Source organism: Phaethon aethereus, assembly GCF_964289735.1.
Source record: "Phaethon aethereus genome assembly, chromosome: 1".
NCBI lineage: Eukaryota > Metazoa > Chordata > Aves > Phaethontiformes > Phaethontidae > Phaethon > Phaethon aethereus.
The window spans coordinates 77333112-77359132 of NC_138575.1; the positions used below are offsets into that span (position 1 = coordinate 77333112).

Consider the following 26021-nt stretch of genomic DNA (forward strand, 5'->3'; position numbering starts at 1 on the left):
GGAGCAAGATATGTGTATTCAGGCCCTGAGTTAGGCTGCAAAAACTATCAGACAGTCTTGTAACAGTGAGGAAAATCGTGCCTTATTCTTCAAATCAGCTATGCCCATGCATGGACTTTGCCAGGCCTCTGTACTGCTTATACATTTTATATATACATTACATATATTATTAGTGTATATGTTTCATAATAATGTGTGTATACACATCATATATATTTTATTAGTGTATTTACATATCTATATTTACTATATTACATATTTTTAAAAATACATAGATATACATATAGGTATAGTAAATTCAGCCCTCGTGTCACAGTGCAAAGGCAGTGGCATCGTTTTGAGAGTCCTCTTCATATTGAACTTGAGCTGGTTCTGCCTTCCAAGGGAATGGAGGGTGATCACAAATGAGTAATTTCCACAACATTTTTGTACTAACAAACAACTGGATTCAGATTTTAACACAACTTGAGAAATAACAAGTGTATTTTACAACTTTTCACTTAAACATCTTTATAAATGCTATGAAACATCTTTACAAACACTATAAAATTATAATTTTAAAGATAAAAAAGTGAAGGAAGGACTATTAACTGGAAAAAAGCATGTTCACCAAAAGACAATTCTTCTGAACATTTTAATTTAATACTTGGAGGTTCCTTGAGGCACCACTTTAGGGAACAGTCTTTTCAAGCTGCTGAATATTCTCTTCAGGTTGCAAGATGTTTCCTATGCTTTTTACATTTAGATGAAAAATGTTTAGACACGTTTGGAAGCCAGTAAGACAGTAAGAGCTATCAGAATTTTAAAAAATACATTGTAATTGTAAAGTTTTTGCCCCTTTTTCAAGTGTACCATTTGAAACAATTCAGAAGCAACATTATTAGAGGTGTCCCAGTCTACTTTTTTGATCAACACTATTGTGAATTACGTCTATATGCGAAAGCAGAATTTGTCTGCATTGGGGTTAATACACATGCTAGTACTTAATTTGACTTCACTTATAGTAGCACAGTTTTATGTATGTGTAAATATATAGAGGCTTGAGGCCACATGCACTGCATAAATACATATATGCACTTGAAAAACTGCTTGGAGAAAGATACCTCTGTGGTTAATAAAGCACTATTTTTTTCAATTTATAAAATGCAAATTATCTTTACATATATTCAAACACTAAGTTTTTCTTGTAGTGAATTAAAAGAGATTAGTAGTCTAATTATATCTATCATCAGTCATGCAACCTCCCAGCATGATGACACTATTATGATGCCATAAATAATTTACTGATATAGTGAATCATACTTCAACATATTAATCATTTTGATTTTAGTATTTCCATTTTTATTCCTAAATATTGTCAGTTGTTCTCTGAACATTTTCAGTTATGTTCAGAATATGACATCCTGGGAAAGATATCAATCTTTTGCAACCTCACTGGTGAGCATTTAATTTAGACTGTTAGGAACAGGACAGGAAGTTTCTGGGGGGGGAAAAAAAAAAAAAAAAAATTCCTCTCTCATTTTACATAAGTATCCCACGGTTATTTTTACTTTTAACACAATCTATTTTTAAATATGCTTCTTGTATCTTCTGCTGTCCTCAGATATTCCATGTGTCCTTTTAAGCACTCATACTTTCTCTGTAAAGAAATTCTGTCTCTTGGCTTCACTCAGTGCAAATTTTATTGGTGTTTCTTAACTCTTGCAGTAACATTTCAGCATTCTCTTCAGAACATTTCTCTCTAGCTAAGAGAGCCCAGGTGTTACGTATATTTATTTATTTACACTTTAAATCTAAATTTAAATCCTGAACCATATTGTGATTGCAAATTTAATGCCATTCGTGATTATATATGCCAACCAATAACACAGAATTTCAGAATACTAAAATTAATTCCACTCAAATCAATACATTTCACTGTTTCACTACCCAGCTTTCACTGGGAAAGAACTTTTCCCATATAAGACATTAATGTCTGAAATATTCTTTATTATCTGCTTGTTTTTCACATTACTGTTTTTAATTAGTGTTTCATACTGTCCAAACTTTTCTATTTCACAACAATTGTCTATGATTATCTCAGATGTGAATGATATACTTTTAATAGGTACAATATTTGAGAATAATTAAGGCATAGAAGACTCTCTGTCAATGATAAAGATAACCCTATGTCATAACAGTTGGGAAAGTTCTGGGTATGGACCACTTCAAGTATGGAGTTTCTTTAAGCTTGACTAAGCTTTGATGGCAACTTAAAAAAAGTGGGGAAAAAAATACAGTCTCGCACAAACAACTTCCTACTATTCAGTAAAAACAATCAGTTTTTCCAAGATACTAATTTATGTTCCTATTTCCTCTTAATAATCAAATTTTGAGCAAAACTGTGGCTAAAGTCAGCTTTTCCCAGCTATACACATTTAATTTATTCTCTGCAAAGAATAGAGGAATAAAGTTTTTGTTTGTTTTTGTTAAGGAACCCTACAGGTTAGCATAGCTAGCTATCGACACCAGTGTTATGATACCTATGCATCAGATGGCACTGAGTCCTTCCCACTGACCTGAAGGCTTGAATGAGCTATTTTAATAAAGCAGGCACAAAATGTAAGTTGCCTTCTGTTTCTTCCACCTACCTAAACTGAACAGTAACTACTTCAGCAACTTTATAACAAGAGTAAAGCCCTTCCTTTACTACAGATAAATGAGCTCTGCCTGACATGTTCTGCAGCTGAAATGCACGACTATGTATCTTCTGTGAAATGCCTATTGTTTTGCTAAGTTTATAGCAGGAAGTGAATCAGGAGACAGGGACATTTTAGGCAGAAGTTCCATTGTAAAGCCAACAGCAACAAAGTAGCTTTAGGGATAATGCTGTTTCTTCTATTCTAATTAAGTTCCTAAAGCCACATAAAGAAGCTATTCTGCGGGAATCTTATTAATTCCTTCCATGTCAAAGAATTAATAGGGAGAAAGGTTAGTGCCCAGGAAGCAAGCCTCACTATTCAGCCCTAGCAATAAGCTCCTTCTACACTGATGTCATTATAACAATTCCCGTAGCTGTTTAGAGCTTGTCTATTTAATTCTTCATACAATACTGTCGTTATGCCAGTGATCACTTGAGCATATGAAGAACAGTATTCTAGGACTGAGACGCACATTTATTTTAGCTCTGCCTGGCAAGTTATTACACTAGCCAAAGTCAGAACTTTTAAGAACTGTTATTTCTGATTTATTTTGCTCCACTGAAAGCCAAAACAGTTTCTTTACCCTACAGTTAGATGTGCTTGGAGGATGATTGGCCTAGGGCCACAGTTAAAGTTACTCAGAACTAAGAGCTTGTCTGCTTGCAGTCACTCAGATTTAAGCCCACTTAAGCCCTCTCAGTCAGAGGTAAAACAGTCTTGAATCTTTTGGAGAATTAGGCTCCAGCAAAACAAGCTACCTTACCTTTGAATGAGAGCACCCACACAAGGTTTAACATCTTTTATTATACGTGCTATCATCACACCTTAAGTCAATTCACCCTAACTCCTACAGTAGATGCATGCCCCAAGTGATGCACACATCCCTCTAATCACCTCAGTTCCAGACGACAGCAGAGCATGTCCCAGGCTGTTATCAGTTTGTACACCACTCTGTACCATTAGTTCTGTCCTACTACAGCAACAAATTTATTTAAGGAGGCAGGAGTGAAAAGTTTAAGATTTTACCCCTGAGTAGGCAATTAAAGTTTTCACTTCCACCTTCTCTTCTTCCTTACCAGGTTTTCACCTTTACCTTTCAAGGCCGTGTACAAACAAGCATCTTACAGGGTGATATCCACATACTGCCCTCCTCCCCCTTCCCCAGAACTATTAGCTGTGACTGCTTTTGGTTCCCCATCATCCTCCTCTTTCTGAGTCTGCAGACAAGCTGCTTCATGCACAGAGCAAACTCTCATTCCAGCTCACACAGAACATGACACTTTCCTTATTCAAATTCCTTCAAAGCAGCATTGTATTTTTCAACAGGTCTTATGCAAATAAAACAGATTTTACATAGCAGTGGAGGTTCCTAATTTTGAGTTTGTCAAGAACATTTCACTGATGTATATTGAGGCCTCAAGTTCTTCGTAGAACAGGAAGACATCCTGCTTGCTTACAGGTTTTTTGGGGTTTGTTACTGATAATCAGAAAGCCAAACTTAGTCATCTAGCATCTCATTTCCTTTCAGTTTTGTTCCTTAAAACTCCTTTTCCATACATAGGTTTTTCATGTATTAGAAGTGAAAATACGGTTAGGCTTTCAAACTTCAACCTCTGCAAAAAGGCTGTTGGAAAAGGAAATGAGAAGAAAGCACTAATCACTAGTCTATTGTTTTTAAAAAGAAAGTGGAATGAGATCAGGAAGAGAGGGTCACTGTATCTGCATTCTCTTTGACTTCTTGCTCTTTAAAGAAGAATATCGCATTGCTGAATTCATGTTTGGGTCAGCAGGACAAATTACTAGCAATACATTGGTTGGAGATATAACTGTGTAAAATGCAACATCAACATTTGAAATCTAAATTCTAGTTCTGAGATTTAAGTACTACACAGTCAAAGATTCCTGTCAGGGCTTCCCCACTATTACAGTGGCCAGAGAGAAGTATTTGCTTGTTTCAAATTGATAGCTGTGCTACAAAAATATTTTCCATCTAAAATACTGCTCTGGAAATACTGTATGTGAATGAAATATATCTGCTACGCACTGGGACAGAAATCCTTATTCTTTGAAAGCAATAGTAAGACTTCCACAGATTTAACATGATGACAATTTTTCAGGACTGGAATAGATTATTATACTGAGCAATAAGAGTGCAAGCTCAAATGAGTTGACCCTTTCCAAGCCATTAGAAAACTCCCAAACAATTAAATAAGAATATTCAGTATTAGTAATATTACAGGTAGTGCCATTCCTATTCTGTCTTGTCAATGTCTGTGTTCTGCAGACTCTGATTCAACTTGCTGCCTAGCTGTAAAGACACCATTGAATGGGTTGAGAGCAGCCCTGCTGAGAAGGACTTGAGGATACTGGGGGATGAAAAGCTGGATATGAGCCAGCAATGTGCACTGGCCAACCGCATCCTGGGCTGCATCCAAAGCAGCGTGGCCAGCAGGTCGAGGGAGGGGATTCTGCCCCTCTACTCCACTCTGGTGAGATCCCACCTGGAGTCCTGCGTCCAGCTCTGGAGCCCTCAGCACAGGAAAGACATGGACCTGTTGGAGCGGGTCCAGAGGAGGCCACAAAAATGGTCAGAGGGTTGGAACACCTCTCCTGTGAGGACAGGCTGAGAGAGTTGTGGTTGTTCAGCCTGGAGAAGAGAAGGCTCTGGGAAGACCTTATTGCAGCCTTCCAGTACTTAAAGGGGGCTTATAAGAAAGAGGAGACAGACATTTTAGAGGGGCCTGTAGCAACAGGACAAGGGGTAATGGTTTTAAACTAAAAGAGGGCAGATTTAGATTAGATGTAAGGAAGAAATTCTTGGCAGTGAGGGTGGTGAAGAGTGGCACAGGTTGCCCAGAGAGGTGGTAGATGCCCCATCCCTGGCAACATTCCAGGTCAGGTTGGACGGGGCTCTGAGCAACCTGATCTAGTGGAAGATGTCCCTGCTCATTGCAGGGACGGGTTGGACTAGAAGGCCTTTAACAGTCCCTTCCAACCCAAAGACTATGATTCTATGAACACAGAATACCACTTACAAACAAGTTTGGAAGAACAAGATTACTTAGATGCTACCATCAGTTTTGGATCATTGTGAATTGACAGCTAAAAAGCATCCCCTGGATTAAGTCTCCAAAGCCTTCTACAGCAATAAATCCTAATAACCCAGACCTGGTCTTGCTTTCACATTAACCCTTCCCAAAAGGGAGACTGAAAGTCACTGCAGCTCAGTTAGTATGTTATGACTTCTACATGCTCAAAAAGTAACAGTGTGAAGTTGGCTTTTTTACCAGAATCTGCATATGTCAATATACGTCTTTCCTATAAAGTCCCACCAGTGCAGGCTGCACAAACAGGAAAGAAGATAGAGGGAAGGAGTAATCATTCTATTGTAGCCATCCTTACTAGTGCTCCTGTTATGATAGAACAATGCTACAACAACATCCTTTGCCCAAGCTAGTAAAGAAATTAATTACAAGCAGTGGAAACAGAAGTGAGAGAAAGCTCCATTCCCCTTCTATCAGAGCACCCTTGTCGTGTTGCCTGTCTGTAAGAAATATAACCATACTACAAAATACTATTTACTACAGTCTCATAGTTCCTAAGGCTGTCACTACTTCCTACTTTACCCCCAACAGACAGTTGGGGGGTAAAGCCGGAAACATCTGCCCACTAAATATCACATCATTAAAACAACACTTAGTATCTAACCACACATCTACTTAAGAGTAGCTTACCTGTTAAGGTTCAAATATACAAGCAAGACTCACACTTAGGAACTAAAAAAAAACCCCAAACCAAACACAAAACCCCAATATCAAAAACTATGAGACCTGGAACTTAGATGAGCTTTACTATCCTTAGCCTTATTTTAAAAGCCAACTTGAATAGGCTTTTGTAGAGGCCAGTGAGAAGATTCAAGTCTGATGACCTGAGACTCACTTGGATTTTGGTCTTTCTTTTAATGGAAATTACAAGATTAATCAAGATTAGGATTACACTTGGAGTGACTCATTCAGTCTACATATTTCGTTCTTTATTGCAAGGATGAATCCCAGATCATGTGTCAGGATATTGGTCAGACCAGCACACATCTGCCCTCCCTCCCCAGCCCAAACTGCTCTTGCCAGATCATGTTCAGACTGAGAGTCATCAGCACTGACTGTCCCAAAAGCCGCAGTTTGCGAGCAGCTGCCCTCTTCTAGGAGGACCTTCAAAAGCAGGAAAAAGACTGACATTTTCTATGGTGCAGGTTGTCTGTTTTATGTGTTCAAGAAACTCAAAACTTTTGGGAGAGGTTAAGTTTACTTGCACACACTTTAGTGGCCGGCCACTTAGGAGGGCAAAGCACGTAGCCTGCTGTGGCAGGCAGAGATTGAGTATCACTGCACTAGCGGCATCCAGATTAGAGTGTACTATGGTTACATGGACCTTTGCAACTCTCAGCCTCCTTTGACCTTCTCTCCACAATACTCCACCATCAAAAAAAAAAAAGGGGGGAGGAGGAGGAAAGAGAATATCGACAACCAGACTGCACACTGACATTTATAAATAACCTCCCAATAACTGGTGGAAATGCAAGTGGAAGCAAGAGCAAATCACAGATCCAACTAGTTTATTTCTATGCTCTGCTGTTCGAAGACTGAAATACCTATTTTTAACTTCTGCTTTATATATGTTGGTAGCTAATCATCACAACTTTTGTTATCAGAGCTACCACAAATAGCTTACCACATGCAACAATATTTTTCTTACAGTGCACACAAAATATACAAAAATACAGATATTGTACTTACATACATGCATAAATGCACTGAGAAATTCTGATGCAAATAAGGATTTATCATTGGCTTCGAGCAATGAGATTTATTGCGGTATGTAGTTGTTCTGTTTTTCCACAGACCTGCATTATCTTGAAATAAAAATTGATGGCTAGGGAAATAATGCATCAATATACCATTTGAAACGCTCCCTCAGTCCATGAAACTTTCTACCTTTAAAGAGTTAGCAGCTCAAAACACTTAAATTAAAAAATCCCTCAGCATATAAAGAGAAGTTGCTGTTCAATTTCTTAATACTAGTTATAAATCATTAGCTGCATTAACTGACAATAGCCTCAACTCCACGTATTGCTATTTTTTCTAGTTACTCTTCTTTTACTAGTAAGAATCTGAACCATCATTGTGACAATATTAACACTCACCACTACCACCCTTTTATGGAATCCACACCTCATTTATTATAGGGAGTTAGGGACAGACTACTATAAGAAAATTATATCCAGAACAGCAAGGGGTTTCTTTCAGAATGGATATTTTGAGTTGTCATCTTTATGAAGTTCTTAATCATTACTGAGAGAATATGTGTTTATACAAAGTGTGTATATACATATATATGTGTACATATATGTATATACATAAAAATATATATACATACATATTATATATATATTATTGTAATAGTCATCAAGTCGGTGTATGTCTAGTACAGTTCCTGTTTTTACAGTGTTTGTTTCACTTCTTTTCAAAGAAAAGTATTGTCCTCTTCCAATATTTCTCACATGCAATGCAGCAAAATAGAGGAATCTGTTCAAAAACTGCATTTTTGTTCATGATGTCTTCCTACCAAGAGTGCAGCTGCTTTTTCTGTTATCACTTCCAGGTGGTTAGTACAGGCTTTCCTGAATCTCTCGCACGATTTCCTTTTACTCCAGTGAATTGCCCAGAACGACTTCGCAAGTCACGATCAGGCCCATCACTTTGCGCCATCTCTTCATCATATCTGAAAATAAGAGAACCTGTTCAATGCCTTGTCCTGCTATTCACTATGCAAACAAGAGTGGGTTAATATCTAGCACTAATTTAATACAGGCTGTTCTACACATAGGTTTACAGCTGCATAGTTTGATACAGGAAACATATTACCATATGATGTTACAGTACAGATCAACTGAAATATCTTCAGCTACTTTTTGAACAGAACAAATCATCTGGCAGCTTTGGTTATACTCCTGAGTTTGTGAAATTTTATGCTTGTGAAATTTCACACGTACTTCTCTATTTCTCCTTACTACATTGGTCTGTGGTTAAGCAGGAACATCAGATTGCTGGCAGTTTTAATAAAGTCTTAAGCTATTGCTTCAAACAGAGGATTGTTAGCTGCAGTGTTAAAAAACTCCACTCTTGCATCAGAGGGTGAGTAGGGAAAGAATGAGGTGAACACACAACAGCATGCTTAAATTAAATGCATTTGATGACATGTATTTTGTAATACTTAACCACAGTGACAAGTAGTTCTTTAAATATCTAAGCCCACTGTGGCCTCAGATAACCTCAATATATACTTACCTCTCAGCTGCTACGGAAATTCCAAGCAGAAATCGGCTATAGATGCATAAGTGTAATTATCAAAAGATAATACTACAAGATTTTGTAGAACAGTCATAATATATACTTAGTTACACTATTGTATAGGTATTCACAGCTACCATATATATACACACACATATGTATATAATATTCATTAAAACTTAAAGCATCCAATACACATATATTTAACTGTCTTTACCAGTATATATAAAGAGTAATTAAGATCAGTATGAACTAGTGGATCGACTAGGTACATAACCGCATTCCTGACACACTGAACAACTGTACCTCTAGTACTAGAGAACCTATCTGAACATTTTCTCAAAAAAATACAAGAAACTGTATCATCAATAAGGTATTTAAATCAGTGTTCCTCTGCATAAGACAAATCAATCCTGCATAAATCCTTCAGACACTCCAATATAAAGATAGAAAGATCTCAGTCTCCTTCATTTCTCCCTTTGCAATACAGATTCAGGAATTTAAAAAGATATCTGACAACTCATTATTATTACATCCATGAATTACAGGAGTCAAGTGGCATCATTTCTATGAACTGAGAGAAAATTTGTATCAAATAGCTATTATTTATATTTAACTACCATCTATATATTACACTTGATACAGTTAAAGTCTACACATATAAAAGGCAAACACTCTCTTTGCCTCTGTCCCTCAAATCGAGCTGCTGGGAGCTCAGAACATCCAGGCAGGGGCTTACCAAACAAGTAACATTCCCTCTGGAGATGAGGTGAGGCAACTCTGCTTTAACGTACTCCCACCTCCAGTGCTGCTATTGCAACTCCAAAAAGATGAAGTACTTTGTGCCCATTTTTCACACCAGAATGAAGTTCACCTTATCTCTGTGGTCTACATTACACATTAAGAAAGTGAGGTGACTGAAAATCATTTTCATTTATATAGAACATTGATAAAACTTACAAGACTTCATAGTTGCCAAGAACCTCTTTAGGTGGAGACTTATTCCATTTACAGTCTGGAATTTCCCCATTAGGCACAGCAATGTTAAGCGTGTCATTAATAAGATTATACTTCAAGATGCGATCATTAGCAGTACTGGAAGTAAGAGAAGGGGAAGCATTAACCTACAAAAGAAAAAAAAAGTCAGCGTCAACTTTTTGAGTGCTATATAGTTCTCCAAACAGCATGTGTGATGACTATATGTACTATTTGGGAAATAGAGATTCAGCGTCTCAAAGCACATCTTTCAGTTCCTCAGACACTGGAGGGAATCCCCCATAGGGCATTTTTCTTTTTGCTTAAAAACAAAAGCAACATACCACTAAGTGTCTGCAGTGTCAGCCTGAAGATTTTTGTTGAGACTAGATTTACCAGGGTTACTCAGAAAAGACATAGATTTTTGTTTAATTTTCTAAGCTTACATGGATACCAAAACCATAAATTTCAGTGCTTACAATTTGCCTGGTTTGCTCCAACAGCTGTCATATACAGGAATCTGTGGGTTTCTTCTAGGTAAACAGCTTTTGTTTATGTTCTTAGAATCTGAGTTCTTCCCTGTTGAGAACAGTGTGAGCTGGAGAGATATATATGTGCTCTCTATTCAAAGCACTACACTGCATCTTGTTTTAATTAAAACTGGGGCTGATTTAACATCTCTCTTGTGTTCTACATTTATTATGGAGAATTGGTATCAGAACAATAAACAGTTTTGTTTGTTTGTTTGTTTTTTAAATAAAGTCCATTTACCTTTGTTCTTTCTCTTCCAATTAGATTGAGAAAGAAGAGGGCTAGACAAAATTTATGTTGAACATACAGATCCAAAGTTAATACACTAAAGAGAAATTTATGTGAAAAAAACCCAAACCTTCCAAATATCCTAATTGTCCTACATGTGCCCCTTTTCCTTCCTCCCAACCTGCAACATAAGGCCATAGCAGCATTTAAAACTTAAGTTTGATGGTATGCTCCATCGAGCCAATGCCAATTTTCCAGCTACTGATACAGTATTTAAGAGGGCTGCTACCATTCAGGCTGCCTCTGAAGTCCAATAGTATGGATGCACTGGATTTAAAAGACAAAACAGAAAGCCACAAACAAATAGAAACACCAAACAAATAGGAAACAAAAGCACATGCCAGCTTGGTCATCACATGGCCTGTTGTACCTTCCAACATTTTTCTTAATCCACTTACCTGAGGAACAAAAGATACTGTTTCAAAAGAGGAAAGACTACATTGAAATCTAGTTAGTTTTATTCTGCAAAATGAGGAGGAAGTTTTCTCCTGTATTGTATGTAACTTTACCTCAATTAGCCATGGTTTAAGCTTGTCATCAATGATAATGTCGTATCCGTAACATTCAAAGCAGTGTTTATCATTATTCATTACAGGCTAAAAAAAAAAGCCAACAATATGTATTCAATCAACAATTGCAAATAGTAAATCAACAATTTACTAAGTAACCTGAATACATACTTGGTTTTCTAGAAAACACATGTGATTACGCTATGAATCTTCTACAACAGTTTTCAGTGTTGTAACTCTAACATAAGCTTTCTAAATACTAAGTTCAGGATTGTCCTTTTTTTCCAACCTGGAAATAAATATTTCAATATTAATGACTGCATTAATCTCAAGTACTGAGTTAGACTAATTCTCCATTATGTTTCCAGCTTGAAAATAAGTGTTTTCATATTTTGCAAAAGTAATAACAATATTTAAAGCCTGCACACATCACGAGAAATCAGGAAGGTTTAAAATTTACATAACACAGCTTCATGTAATCGTGAATTCTTTAAACTTCAGAAAAAGAAGACTTATTCAAAGACATTTATTTTATTCTGCTGCTGTAACTATGCATAAATTTGAGGTCAAACAATTACCATATACATTTTAAAATCATAATTGGCTCAAGCCAACTATGATCCAGAAAGCCAAGAGAGACGGATGCACAACCTCTAGAGGATCGGTATTTTTCCAGCATCTGCTAAACATTTGCAGTATGCATGGTAAGGCTTTTCTTCTATGCAAATCTCATCAGATCTTTTAAAGAAACCTTTGTATCAGGTTAGTGAGATGTCTTCCCCTAGACTAATAATGAAAGCTTTTCAGTTCTTCAGGGAGGGGGAAGGAGGAACATGTATCTCTCATTACATTTGCCATTGTCAGAAAGACAGAGGCCCCAAATGTTTCATGCTCAAGAATTCTCAACCCTTTTTTCTCTTTGCTTTTAAAGTTCCACTAACATTTGGATTAAATCCCTCTTCTTCTCACATCTGGTTTCAAACATGATTGCAGAGGCTGAGTTGAGCCATACTTCCCCACCTCCCACTGATCCTAGCTTCATGACCTTGTCCCTCTTTCTCCTGCTGCTCCTGGTGTTCATCTGGTCCTTCAGTGAGGTTGATCCAGCTTATTACACTGGCAGAACACTAACCCATCAATAAAGCACGACAATAATTGTCTGTTGGGCGAGGGAGCTGATTCAGCTCTCGATGGTGCCAGGACAAACGCAAAAGAGGTGACAGGACCATGCACTTGGGAACAGGAGAGTGAGCTCTTCAGTTACCCCAGCTGATGCACAGAGTGATACCTACTCTCTGATGTAATCACTACCCAAACACTAGAAAGTCACTCAAGCAGAGGATTGATCGCTAATTTTTTTTTCCTTTTTTTTTTTTAAATAAAAGTCATGATAACCACGTGACTCGTGTATAAAAGAGCTGAAAGTAAGTTATGTAACTCTGCTGAACTAAACCCCTTATGTCTTCCTTGATAAATTGTCCTCCAGAGCTATTTTTTCTTTGACACAGTTGCTATTGCTGAAATGACATCATGCGCCTTGGCAGAGCTTAATACTATTCACAAGGGCAGTATCAAGTCATATTAAATAGTTCACAGAGCCCTTGAGGAAAAAGATTCATTCACTTCTTCAAATATGCACAGATATCTCACTCACCCAAGATTCAAGTTCACTCAGCTCAGAGAAATCAAGAGATAAGAGAATTGCAGAAATCAGCATCAATACCATCACTCAAAAAGCAGGAAATAGATTTTAGGGGTTTTGATGGCAAATTCACTTTCATGGTTATAAGAAACCTGCAGCCATAATGCTATTGCTGGCAGCATTCCAGGAACAGTACTCACCGCAACAGCCTTCAGTGACTGCACAATTATCCAGTGAATTTCATCAAATAATTTGTTTGTGACTTCCTTTCCACGGGTGCTCTCCAGATACAGGCGTAAGTTACTCACTGTCCACTTGCCTCCATGGATATGATTGTAATCATCCTGAGGAGTTAAGGAATTAGTTCAGTCCAAGATTTTGAAGTTGTTCATCAGTTTTGTTTCATTCACACAAAAAGCCCACTTATACTTACATACAAGTATTGCTCTAAAAACAAACTCAGCAAGTTGCTTTTACTCTATTTTACAGCTTTATGAAGACTTCAGCTTGACTTTGAACTGCCCTCTATATAAACAACTGCTTTTATTATAGCTGTATATGTTTGTATCGCACGTTGCAAATCAAGTAATAAATCTTTCTTAGATGAAAAAAACCCACAACTGTACTTTGACAGTTTCATAGTAAAACATAATTTATGATTGGGAAACACAAGTTTTAAAATGTGAAAAGAAAGTATTTAACTTTTTTTCTCTTCTGGGGTTAAGGGAGAAATAATTAAGTGAGCGATAGCTACATTTCACTGAAGTTTGCTGTTCTAAAATACAGCACTTGAAAGTGCTTGTCTGTGTTTATTCATTTAAAATGTGACTTGTTTCCAAAAAGGCAAACATGGTATGTTCTTAATGGTGCTACTGACAACAGTTACATTCAAGAGGACACTGAAATGACACATGAGTTATTTTTAAAGGTTAATTTTTCAGTTAATTCAGTATTTTGATATAGAAAAAACACTAGGTGCTACTGAATCAGAACAGGAGGAAAAAATTAGGTTACCTTATATTTGTATTTTCAGAGGCTATCAAGGCTCTGCCCTATATTCTCTTTAAATGGAAAGACAAAAGCAAACTGAGGGTATTCTTACTGATGGAAAGACACACATTCATTCCTCGAATAACCCTCAAAACAAATGCTTTGTCCCTTTATAAAGGTTCTCCTCAGAGAATTTCTAAGAATTAATTATTGTATTCCTGCTAATTTACAAAACACAGAAAGCACAGAGCAGAAAAAAAGTTGTCAGAGGAACGAAATCTGTCGTCCTCTAAGATGAGGTCAGAGAAGTCTCTATTTATTTTTAGGCTTTTTCTACAGCTCCCCTCTTAGTAAATTTGGAAAACTGGACTGTACAAATAAAGATCTGAAACCTGGTTCTCAGGACTTGCTGCACGGGAAAAATGTCTTGAGACCAGATTCCAGCAAGGGAACGAAGATCAAAGTTTCAACTCTCTTTGCATTTCAGAACAAGTACTCAAATCAAAATAGATTGCAACTGGCTAGAGCTTTACACAATCACAGCTGTTTAATTAAAAATATTAAACCAAAGGAGAATATTGCAGGCTACTTAGAAGGTCACTAACTGAAAATAATTAAGTAGAATTACTGTTGTTTTGTTTGTATTACACATGCAGTGAATAATGACTTAGAACTGTATTTTCCAGCACAAACATTACGGCGGGTATACTTGATTACCTTCCTTCTTTCATTTTACCCTTTCCCTCTGCCAAGACTGAATTGTACGCTTTTTTCAAATTAGGGATGTTTACCCATGAGCTTGTAGGTTACAAACACACTGGAACTCTATGGTTCATGTAGGGCTTAGAGGAGAGATTAACACCTAGAACTTTACAAGTTTTTCCAGACTTCATCATAATTTTGATAAATCACTTGACAGTTCAAATTAGGTTCTTCTAAAACTAAGCTGTACAGCCTACGTGCCTCCAAAGTTACAGTCACGTTTAAAACAGAAGGACGGATAGGATGGATAGCGTGGCTTTACATCAAACTTTTCTCACTTTATGCAAAACTCAACAGATATTAGTGGTTCAGAATTTCTAAAACGTTTTTCAAATACTTTAGTAATGACTCCACATTTTTAAGCTGCTGCTACTATACCCATTTCTGTTGTCCTTTCTTCTCTCGAAGTGACCTCACCACTGCTTTCATTTCTACTTTTATTTGGGAGAAATGTTGAAAGCCATTCTTTAACGGGTAGAGAAGATGAAAGCGTGCATAGTAATGGGATAGGCAACATATCACATGCCTCACTTGTTCACTGCTACTGGCAACAGCACCATGATTTATGCTCTAAGTTGTATGGGATCTGCTTTCACCACAACTAATTCTCAGTGTGCCCTGTCAAGCCATGATGTGTTTGAAGCACTTCACAAGTCAGCACCTGAACAAGAAAATGTCTGTAGTACTGATAAATGCCATATTTAGACACCTACCCTGGTCTATAACTACCACTGTAAGTGACATTTACAATTCACATTGTTGTTACAGGAATATCCGGCTAAAAACAGTTCTGCTATGCTACACATCTTACAGAACAGTAACAGACAAGGCACGTTTATGCAAGGTTGCAATTTAAGATGCGGTATATCTATCTTGTGTGTGAGTGTATGTAGATACACATATGAATATATATGCATGAGTGTATGTGTATGTACATACACGTTTATTTTCCATACTCTTAAAATAAAACCTATGAAATTAGGAAGTGCAACAATAGAGTTTTAATTACTGTAACAGAGGCAGGGTTTATAAATCACAGACATCCGCTAAAAACGCAAAAGGGACAGTCATCATCATCAAGTGGATTCCCTGAAGAAACAAGGCTTGGGCAGCGATACTGTATGCCCCTCTGTTCATGTCACCCCTGACCCACTAGCCTTTCCTCCCACTGGTGAATTTCAGCCTATTTTGACATAGGGGAGTCCTGTCAAAGCTATCAGGTTTCCACATGTTTTATGAATATCAATGGCAAATTACAGGATAGAACTGTTCTGCAGGCAGAACTCCATCTTCGTCCGTTCAAGAGGAAGCCACCAGCTGGCCAGGCAGCAAACATTTATCTCCAAGCTCGCAACTGCATGTTCCCTTTCTAACCCAGAAAAGGAAGGTGGGGGCAGGAGGGGAAACATAAGAAGCAGCTGGAAAGTACTGTGATGAATAAGTGCTGGAAATAAGAAAGCTGAATTAACCGCATGGAAGAGAGAGAGGGGGAAGGGGAGATTGGGAAGGTGATATTAAAGTGCTGTTATAAAATACAAATCCACAGGAACCAGACTTCATTAATTCCACTGCTCACAGAATCAACTGCTAAGTGAGCATATTAGCATTTAAGTGACAGGAGACTTGAAAAAAACCAACCCTGCTTTCGACTACTGCAAGTCAATACTGAAGATATCACAGTCTATTACAGAGCTGCAGCTCATTACCTTGCATACTTTTGATCTGCAGTCTGCTGAAATTTATTTATTTGTAAGTTCAAGTTGAAGTATTTTAATTGTAAGATGGTGAAGAATATGACAAATGAAACATTTTTATTCCAAACTTTTGGGACAATTTAAGAAAACCAGTCTTGCTACAAAAAAACACCTAAGAACTCAGTACACTTACCCCATGTTTCTGAATGGCAACATTTGTAAGATGTACAAACATGTTATCCAATTCACTTGTACTTGGTGTATATTTTACTGTGCAAAACCGGCAAAATCCAAGTTTATACCTTAAATGCAAAAAGTCATTAGAATGTGTTAAACCCCAATAAGAAATAAGGAAAAGAGCATCCTAGGATACCATGTACATATTAAACTTCTTTGCCCAACAAGCACAACATTATTTTGACTACATTAAACATTCTTTCAAAACAAAATACAAATATATGCAACCTTACATGTAACATCTCAGGGGACGATATGTAGATACTAAAACATATAGACGAAGATCAAATTTCTTTCCACCAATAAGTAATGGATTGTTGATATAGAGAGAAATCACATAGGCTTCTTTGGAAGACTGAGATACAAATCTGAAAAACACAAATCATGTTTCAGAACATGACAATTGCAGTGACACAATCTGATAAATCTTTTTCTTCTTTAGAAGCAGTCTGCAAATTTTGGATTGAAACCTTGCCTCTTTTGCCAAGACAATGTATAAAGTATTAGTGGTTAATAATACACACTTAGCATCAGGCATTATATACCAAAAGTTAAAAATACTAAACAGATGACCAAGATCAATTAACCATTTAAACTCAGTTTTGAAGTTAACAGAGCAGCTGACTGAGCCATTCAGAATGGCATATAGAGCTTGGCATGGTTCAGACAAGCAAAGAGTATATATTACATTACCTTCATTAGTCAAGGTCTTATACTCCTAGAATATTTGTATTTATGCTTGGTGTGTGATTGCAAACCACTGTGAAAAGCTAAGATGAAACCTTCAGATTGTGACATTCTTCAGATTCCAAGCCAAACAGAAAAAAAAGAAGACAAAAAAAAGAAAGACTCAAGTGATACTCAGCCAGTCACTTTATGACAGGAAAAAAACAACATTATTTGTGTGATCAAAATGTTTACTAGTCAGAGAAAAACAGATTGCTAGCCTGTTTCGCCCATTTGGAAGTAGATCACCAACATGAGGTGTAATATTTTGTGCTCCAAATGGATAATGTATTTATTTCATATAAATGCATTCTTCCTTTGTACTAATTTAAAAAGGAAAGATTGCTTAAGGAAAGATTTTTCTCTTCCTTCCTGTTATTTAATACTGTGAAGCAGAACAATTTATTTTTGTGCAATTTTTTCCCCAACAACATTGAAAGCATTTTTATAAAGAATAGTTAATTGAACAGTTCTTTGTACCTCCTCATAAAAAAAAAAAACAAATTGTATTAAAACCTGTTTGAAGGAGGAAATCAGATAACAACTGAGATTAAATGCAAAACTAACTATATAATGACAAAGCAATAATAATGGAATACTTTGCCCATGCATCAGACAATTAGCACATTGATGTGGTTCACCTGATTATAGGAAGTACAATAAAGGGTTTGGGTTTTAAGAACTTACGAAGATGTTTTGCTATCTCGAGACCATTTTTTAATTTGGGAGAGTTTATTGATTAAAAATATTCCTTTTCCTTGAGCTTTGCCACAAGGTTTCATAATCCAAGTGCTGGAGGGATTTTTTCTGAATTCTTCAACAAAGAGATTATAATCAGCAGGAAGCATAAAAGTAACAGGAACAAAATCTGAGTTAGGGAGAAAAAAAAAAAAAGGTGCACAATTAAGGAGACTATATCTGATAAGGCTATTGGCACATACAGGCTAAAAAAAATGTTCATGTCTTTTCACTTTTCCAGTCTGGCATGATCCACCTTTATAAAGGCTCATGTTGCTTTTTATCTCATTTAAATTCTAGTTTGTAGTTTTTACTTAAACTTTAACCACCGATACCAATACAGGCTGGAGGATGACGGGATTGAGAGCAGCCCTGCCGAGAAGGTCTTGGGGGTATTGGGGGATGAGAAGCTGGACATGAGCCAGCAATGTGCACTCACAGCCCAGAAGGCCAACCATATCCTGGGCTGCATCCAAAGCAGCATGGCCAGCAGGTTAAGGGAGGGGATTCTGCCCCTCTACTGTGCTCTGATGAGATCTCACCTGGAGTCCTGCGTCCAGCTCTGGAGCCCTCAGCACAGGAAAGACATGGACCTGTTGGAGCGGGTCCAGAGGAGGCCACAAAAGGTCAGAGGGTTGGAACTCCTCTCCTATGAGGACAGGCTGAGAGAGTTGGGGTTGTTCAGCCTGGAGAAGAGAAGGCTCTGGGAAGACCTTATTGCAGCCTTCCAGTACTTAAAGGGGGCTTATAAGAAAGAGGAGACAGACATTTTAGCAGGGCCTGTTGTGACAGAAGGGGTAATGATTTTAAACTAAAAGAGGGCAGATTTAGATTAGATGTAAGGAAGAAATTCTTGGCAGTGAGGGTGGTGAAAGAGTGGCATAGGTTGCCCAGAGAGGTGGTAGATGGCCCATCCATGGCAACATTCCAGGTCAGGTTGGATGGGGCTCTGAGCAACCTGGTCTAGTGGAAGATGTCCCTGCTCATTGCAGCAGGGTTGGATTAGATGACCTTTAAAGGTCCCTTCCAACCCAAACTATTCTATGAGTCTATTCTATAAAACAATTGCAAAACAATGCATGCTGCTAACTTCAGATTAATACTTTAATTCACATGAATCAATTTTCTTCTTCTGTTTACATGTTGTGAAATGAGAGTATTATATACCATTCCAACTTAACTTTATCAAACTTTCTCAATTTCCTACGTCAGCTGTTACCATTCTGCTAACCACCTTATCATCCTTTGAGCATGCAAAAATGTCAGTGTTGATGTTGCTTCCCCATTGGATGTGGTAGTTTTTATTTCCATGTAACTCCCTTTAGTCATTCTTACTTGCTCTCACAATCAGTATTACCAGGCTTACTGAAATCTGAAGTAAAGCATTCCTTGCTCTTTGCTATCAGATTATCCCCACTTCCATCCATACAGAACTGCTTCTTTCTTACATGGATGAACAGTGCTTTCATTCCACGTTCCCAAGATGTAAATCAACTCAACATAAACCCATCTCTGTTTCACTCCAGTGCTTTCTGACCTCCAAAACTACTTCACTCTCCTCATTCCTGGTCTATTGCTGGTTTGGTTTTGAGGGCTTTTTGTTTGTTTTGTGGTTTTTGTTTTTTTAATTTTATTTTCTAGAGGTTATTTCTTGTTCTCCAACTTCCCCCAAATTTCTCCTCTGAACAGTTTGTTCATTCTGTTCTGTCTAGAGTGTCTCTGCAAAAGTTTATTTTAGTTTCTGCTCCAGTATAAAATTTTCAGATCTTTTTTCTCTTTTGAATTAAAGAAAGTCCAACCGTGTCTCATGACGTTCCAGAGCCCTTTTGGTTTCACCATTAATCTTATTGCAAAGTAGCTTAATCCCACAATTTTTTCTCTTCAAAGTAATTTTAAAAAACAGACCAAAAAACCCCAAACTAACAAAAACCCACCCACCCAATCCCTCCCCCAGACTCCCCCCTGCAAACACAAAGGGCCTAGTTACAAATCTATTTCTGTACCCTTACATTTAAAAACAACAATTTCGCTATCACTTCATCCGATGTTGCTTCAGCTAAGCTGTCCTGTTAAGTTCAGGCTTCTTTAAGGACCTTACTACTAACAAAACTAAGTCTAAGTACAACTTCCATGCATACAAACTGGACTTGGGCTCCTCCTTGAATACTGCTGAATACTAGCAAGCACACAGTGGAGAAATTGGGCCTTAGTGCTATGGTAATATGACAATGAAACAGAAATATTCAAACTTTTATTCCTGCTTTGTCTCCGATTTCAACAAAGATCCTGAATGAGTGGCATCCCCTTTATTCTTCTCGATTTGTAAATATCGGCCATTATCCTTCAAAACACGGCTTGTGAAAAGCTTTGAAAATGTAGTATTTTGTATGAAATGTTCACCGCTGTTGTTTTTATCGCTTTCCCTATTCTTGTGTTTCCCTATGCTCTAATGGCAGATTTGAGGGGAGGGAAAAGGAGAAGACAGAGAAAGAAGGCTGTTAGGTTTGCAAAATGCAGCAAACAATTTTAGGATAAAGAGCACTTTAGCCTATTTGACAGGGACAGACAGAGCATTTGAAGATAGCCACTGTAATGTTCTAACACTTCAGAGGTTAAGTGCTTTATGCACAGAAAACCTAGGCCAATTCCAGGTTATTGACCACACAGGAAAAAAAGATTCATGCCGATAATGAAAACCACATACCCAAATAAATATATTTCCCATTTTCATCCTTTTCTGCGAGAGGACTTCCTTCTTTCTCAAGTTCTTTTCTATATCGCTTGATATTCTTTACCATCAAATCTTTTCTGGTGAGTTCATAGTGGTTTGGGAAATGATTGACAATTTGGTCATCAGAGAGGCGGTAACCAGTTTCCACACTGAAAACATTTCTGATTGTTTGTACGCTCATCCTGAAAGCAAAGACAGATACCAAATGATTTCTTCCAAGAAACACAACTCGGGGACAAAGCTGAATTTTTTTTATTTGTTATATTCACTTCTTTTCTCTCTCATTTGTCTTTATATTATAATATTTTGCTGCAGTGACAGTCCAACATATCCTGAACGTCTATTAGCAAAACCAATTAAATACTGCTGGAAGTTTATCGATCCCTATACTACTACTGAATTGGGGCAGACAGTGAGGAAAGGAGATGACAACTTGGCCCTACTGGACTCTGTTGATAGTCAGGTCAACTCCCAGCAGGGCCTAAAAATGGCTGATATGCACCCAAATGCTACCGAAGCATCTTTCTAAGTCTGTTACTTCACTCTCTGGAAACTCAGCTTTCCTCTTAAACAGCCACAAAACCAGCTTCCTACTGACTACCTGCTATTTAGATTATAAAGGACTTGAAGCATATGAACTGAAAACAGTGATTCAGAGATCTTGCTAAAAACACCCGTGAACACCAGATCAGAGGGCTGCAGTGACAAAGTCATCAAATCAGTTATCTACTTCATTTTTCACAAAAGAGAAGAGCAGGGCTATAGATACGAAGAATGATGTCTCACATTGGTAATTTAAGAATATGTCCTGAAAGCCATCAGTCTGCTACATTATCATTTCAGGAAGAAAAACAAAACAAAACAACCAGTCACACAACAGTTTCCATGAGTGCCCTGTTCCCCCACTGCTACTCCCAATTGCATTCCAAAACCATGAGCAGATTACTAGATTCTTACCCATTTACATAAGTGGTCCACAAAGGGTACATTTGGCAGCATAGACCACCATTCTGTCGTATTTGAAAGGGACAATGTAAATTGTTTGGTTTACTTTAGGAGCATTGTTTCTGCCAATTAATAGATTGCTGCATTCCAGGACAGTATTTCACGGTCTTATATTAGACAAATGCCAAATAAGGAGCTAGATTATTTACTCTCCTCCTTTCACCATTATCTTGATTTAATTTCACATTCACTCTCAGTATTGAAATGTTGAATAATTAGTCTGCATATAAATCATTATCACGAAGGAGAAGGAAAGTACAGTTCTCGAGGCCTTTTTTACAGGATCCTAGACTCTGGTAACAGGGCAAGCCTGTTTACAATTTTACATCAATAAAAGAATATTTTATCATATATTGGAACTGTGTACTCTTGGATTGTTTTGCTTATGTTGTGTTGTCAGAAAGTTTTGGGAAAAGATACATTCAAAGACTCCCCTCAGGCTACAAATCCCCGCCAACAGTAAAGGAAAAATTCTGCTTACTGCATACAAAAAATGTGAATAAAATCAGGTATCACATTTCAAAACAAACAAAACAAAAACAAAAACACCCAACATTGAGTAGTCTTTCCCCTGGGCTTTTTACAATTGGTATTCCCAGAAGCGATTGATATCTTGCTAGGTCAGTGACTTTCCACTCTCTGAGAAAACCTCTGGCAAACTGTAAAGATACATGAGATCAGTAGCATGGGAATAGGTCCATGCAGATGGGACGTTCTGCCCTGAGGAACCCCAATGACTTTAGCAGGCCTGCACAGATACAGGAATCTACCAATGCAAATCTGAACAGATTTGACCAGAAATAGCCTAAGAAATTACAGGAGCAAGAAAACAATGTTACATTCTTAGGAGTGCGCATCACTTATTTTTAAATATGCATTTTATTATATTACTAATGGTATTAACAGAAGAAATTAAAATACTTCACAAATTTAGAAATTGGTATTTCAACGTACTTACCAATAAAAATTCCAGTCTTCATTTTCTGCCACCTGAATCCAGCCTCTTTTTTCAAAGTTGTTTATTAGAACAGATTTTTCTATGTCAGTTACCCACTTTACTTTTCCTGCCATTATCCTAAAGCAGAATCAACCTGTTAGTAAAGAAAAGTTTAAAGATGTGAAGTTGAAACAGGGAAGAATAAAAACCAGGGAAGTCAAAGGGGAAGAAAAGTGGCATCCAGAAAACATGTTAACTTAAGTAAGATAGAAGAAGTAAATTAATTTGAAAATCAAGGAAAATAACATCTTGGGTTCAGACTGAACCCCTACATTGGTCAACTGGACAACTACAAACAAGGATACTACTTACAAGGATTTCTCACACTCTCCAGCCAATCCAACTTTTATGAATGGGCACACAACTCATGTCCCCCCTTAAATACACGAATGACAGAAATCACTACCATACACTTACTGGATAATATTTACAGAACCAAGTGTAGAGCATGCACATTTTGTTATTTCTAACCCAGACTCATATGCATGTATGTTTTGTTGGCTTGTTTTGAAGTAGAAGGATTCATATGGATCACTTGGTGACTGTAGACAAAAAGAAAACAATTCCAAAATAAATCCCTTACATGCTCTATCAAGAATGACAACTTGCTATACTGCCAGGAAGGGAGCCAAAGTAATGTTACCAACTTTGTGTTGCCTTCTCTGTATTTCATGCAGCCATGATTTTGCCTTCTGCTCCAGCTGGGAGGGGCGTGGGAGGGAGCGATAAACTGACATCATTAAACCCTTGACAGCAGGATTTCCCCAAACCTAAGATTGTTAAAAGTCCTTATAAGCTGCATTTCAACTCATGACACCTAGGTGTCACTTTCTACATTGGACTGCTCACTTGTCCACACCAGCCTTTTACTTCTGTTAAGACCACACAATCATTCCGGTCAGAAGTGCGCTCACGAGGTCTCTAGTCCAGCCTCCAACTCAAAGCAGGGTTAGCTATGAGGTCAGACCAGGTTACTCAGAGCTTTGTCCAGTGTCCTGGTTTCAGCTGGGATAGAGTTAATTTTCTTCACAGAAGCTAGTATGAGGCTATGTTTTGGATTTGGGATGAAAATAATGTGGATAACATACTGATGGCTTTAGTTGTTGCTAAGTAGTCAAGGACTGTTCAACTTCTCATGCTGGCCTGACAGCAAGTAGGGCTGGGGGTGCACGGGAAGCTGGGAGGGGACACAGCCAGGACAGCTGAAGATCCAAACTGCTCAAAGGAACATTCCATACCATACAACATCATGCTCAGTATATAAAGCTGGGGAGAGGAGGAAGGAAGGGGGGGACTTCAGAGTTATGGCATTTGTCTTCCTAAGCAACCGTTGTGCGTGATGGAGCCCTGCTTTCCTAGAGATGGCTGAACACCTGCCTGCCGATGGGAAGTGGTGAATTAATTCCTTGCTTTGCTTGCGTGCGCGGCTTTTGCTTTACTGATTAAACTGTCTCTCAACCCACGAGTTTTTTCACTTTTACTGTTCTGATTCTCACCCCCATCCTACTGGGGGGGGCGGGTAGTGAGCAAGTGGCTGCATGGTGCTTAGTTGCTGGCTGGGGTTAAACCATGACATCCAGGCATGTTTTGAAAATCTCCAAAGATGGAGCTAGCACAGCTTCGCTGGGCATCTTGTCTCACTGCTTGACTGTCCTCGTGAGGAAAAGTTTTTCTCCATATGTTTTGCCATGTATTTTGAGCCTCTTTTCTTTCAGCTTATACCTGTTGCCTCTCATCTTTCCCCCCTTCACCACACTAAAAAGCCTGGCTCCATCTTCTTGATAACCTCCTTGTAGGTACAGGCAGGCTGCTATTAGGTGACCCCAGAGACACCTCTTCGCCAGGCTGAAGTAACACAGTTGCCTGAGCTTCTCCTCACCAGACAAGTGCTTCAGCCCCCTGACCATCTTCATAACACTCTGCTCAACTTGCTCCAGCCTATTGACGTCTGCCTTGCTCAGCGCGGGAGGGGGGGCTCAAGTTAATTTGCCCATCCTCTGACATACTGTGTTACACCCTTGCCTTTTGGTTTGAGAAAGACAGCCAAGCCTAGCAAGGTGGAAACACACAACAAATGCACTGAAGGAGTGAGGACAAGCCCAGCACCGACACTTGCTACTGCTCTGAAGGGTAGGCTGAAGCTTTTCTAACACCAGCAGGCACTCACCTACTTGCACTCCCCTTTACAAGCACCATTCGGCAAGATCCTGTTCACACGGTGTCTTGTGTCATGCATTAATGTAATACCAATGAAGATGGGGGCAAAGAAACACAGGTTGAAACATGCCATCCTTCATGCATACATAGTCTAGAGCCAAAAGCCTACAACCCGGTTGATATGGACAGAACACTGTACTTTATACAGCTAACAACATATTTACCCTGTCTTTAAGGAAGTGGTGAAGCCCAGCCTTCCAGAATTTAGGCCAGATTAATATACAACCATTAAGCAAGCTAACAAAACATATATTCATGAGCAAATTATAATAACCGATAAAGCCATGGGTAGAGAGCTCTCATAAGCAGTTTCAATGTTGCTGTTCAGTTTTGCTGCAGTTCATTCAAAAAACGAGTTTTACAATTGCAGCTTTGTGAATTTTCATAGTTATGTTTCACAGAAGTCAAGTGCAGAGAAGTGCTGATTCAGAAGAAAATCTCTTTGAGCCAAAAGCAGATTCTTTGGCACACATCTCTCAAGAACAACCATGAAAGGGAGTGGGAGAAAGCAGAGCTATACACTCACGCATAACACCATCTACTGCTCCATCTACATATACTTTTCCATTGAAACATCAATTAAAACTTCAAATCACCTTTACTAATGTAGTACTGTAATTAATGCAAGTAAGTAATGAATGTAGTTAATACAATTTCTGCAACTAAGATATTGGACTGGAATTCAAGGGGTCTTCAGTTTCCAGGACTAGACCTGGAGATGTACATCTGCTAGCAAGCTAACACCCCTATGTTTTCTCCCTTCCTGGGAGGCACAGCCCATTATATAGTGCTCTCACCTTTTCCCTCCTAGTCTATTCAAACCACCAAACTATGCAAGGCAGAAATGTTTGCTCTTGGACTTCAATTTTAAACAGCTTTAGACACACTTATGTTTTTTCACCTGAGTAAAACAAGTTGAACTCAAGCTTAAATAGACAGCTAGAAAAGAGT

The 26021-nt window shown here is 38.1% G+C and overlaps 1 protein-coding gene across 1 annotated transcript; it reads right to left on the reverse strand.

Annotated features, from left to right (window-relative positions):
* Positions 1 to 8154: 8154 nt before the first annotated feature.
* Positions 8155 to 22927, reverse strand: TTLL1 (TTL family tubulin polyglutamylase complex subunit L1; the record flags this gene model as incomplete). Its single annotated transcript, XM_082009899.1, has 9 exons — positions 8155 to 8459; positions 9989 to 10152; positions 11332 to 11418; positions 13174 to 13317; positions 16613 to 16721; positions 16890 to 17024; positions 18070 to 18250; positions 20825 to 21033; positions 22815 to 22927. The coding sequence occupies 9 exons, from the start codon at positions 22925 to 22927 to the stop codon at positions 8330 to 8332; spliced, it is 1272 nt and encodes a 423-aa protein (XP_081866025.1). The 3' UTR covers positions 8155 to 8329.
* Between the last annotated feature and the right edge of the window lie 3094 nt (positions 22928 to 26021).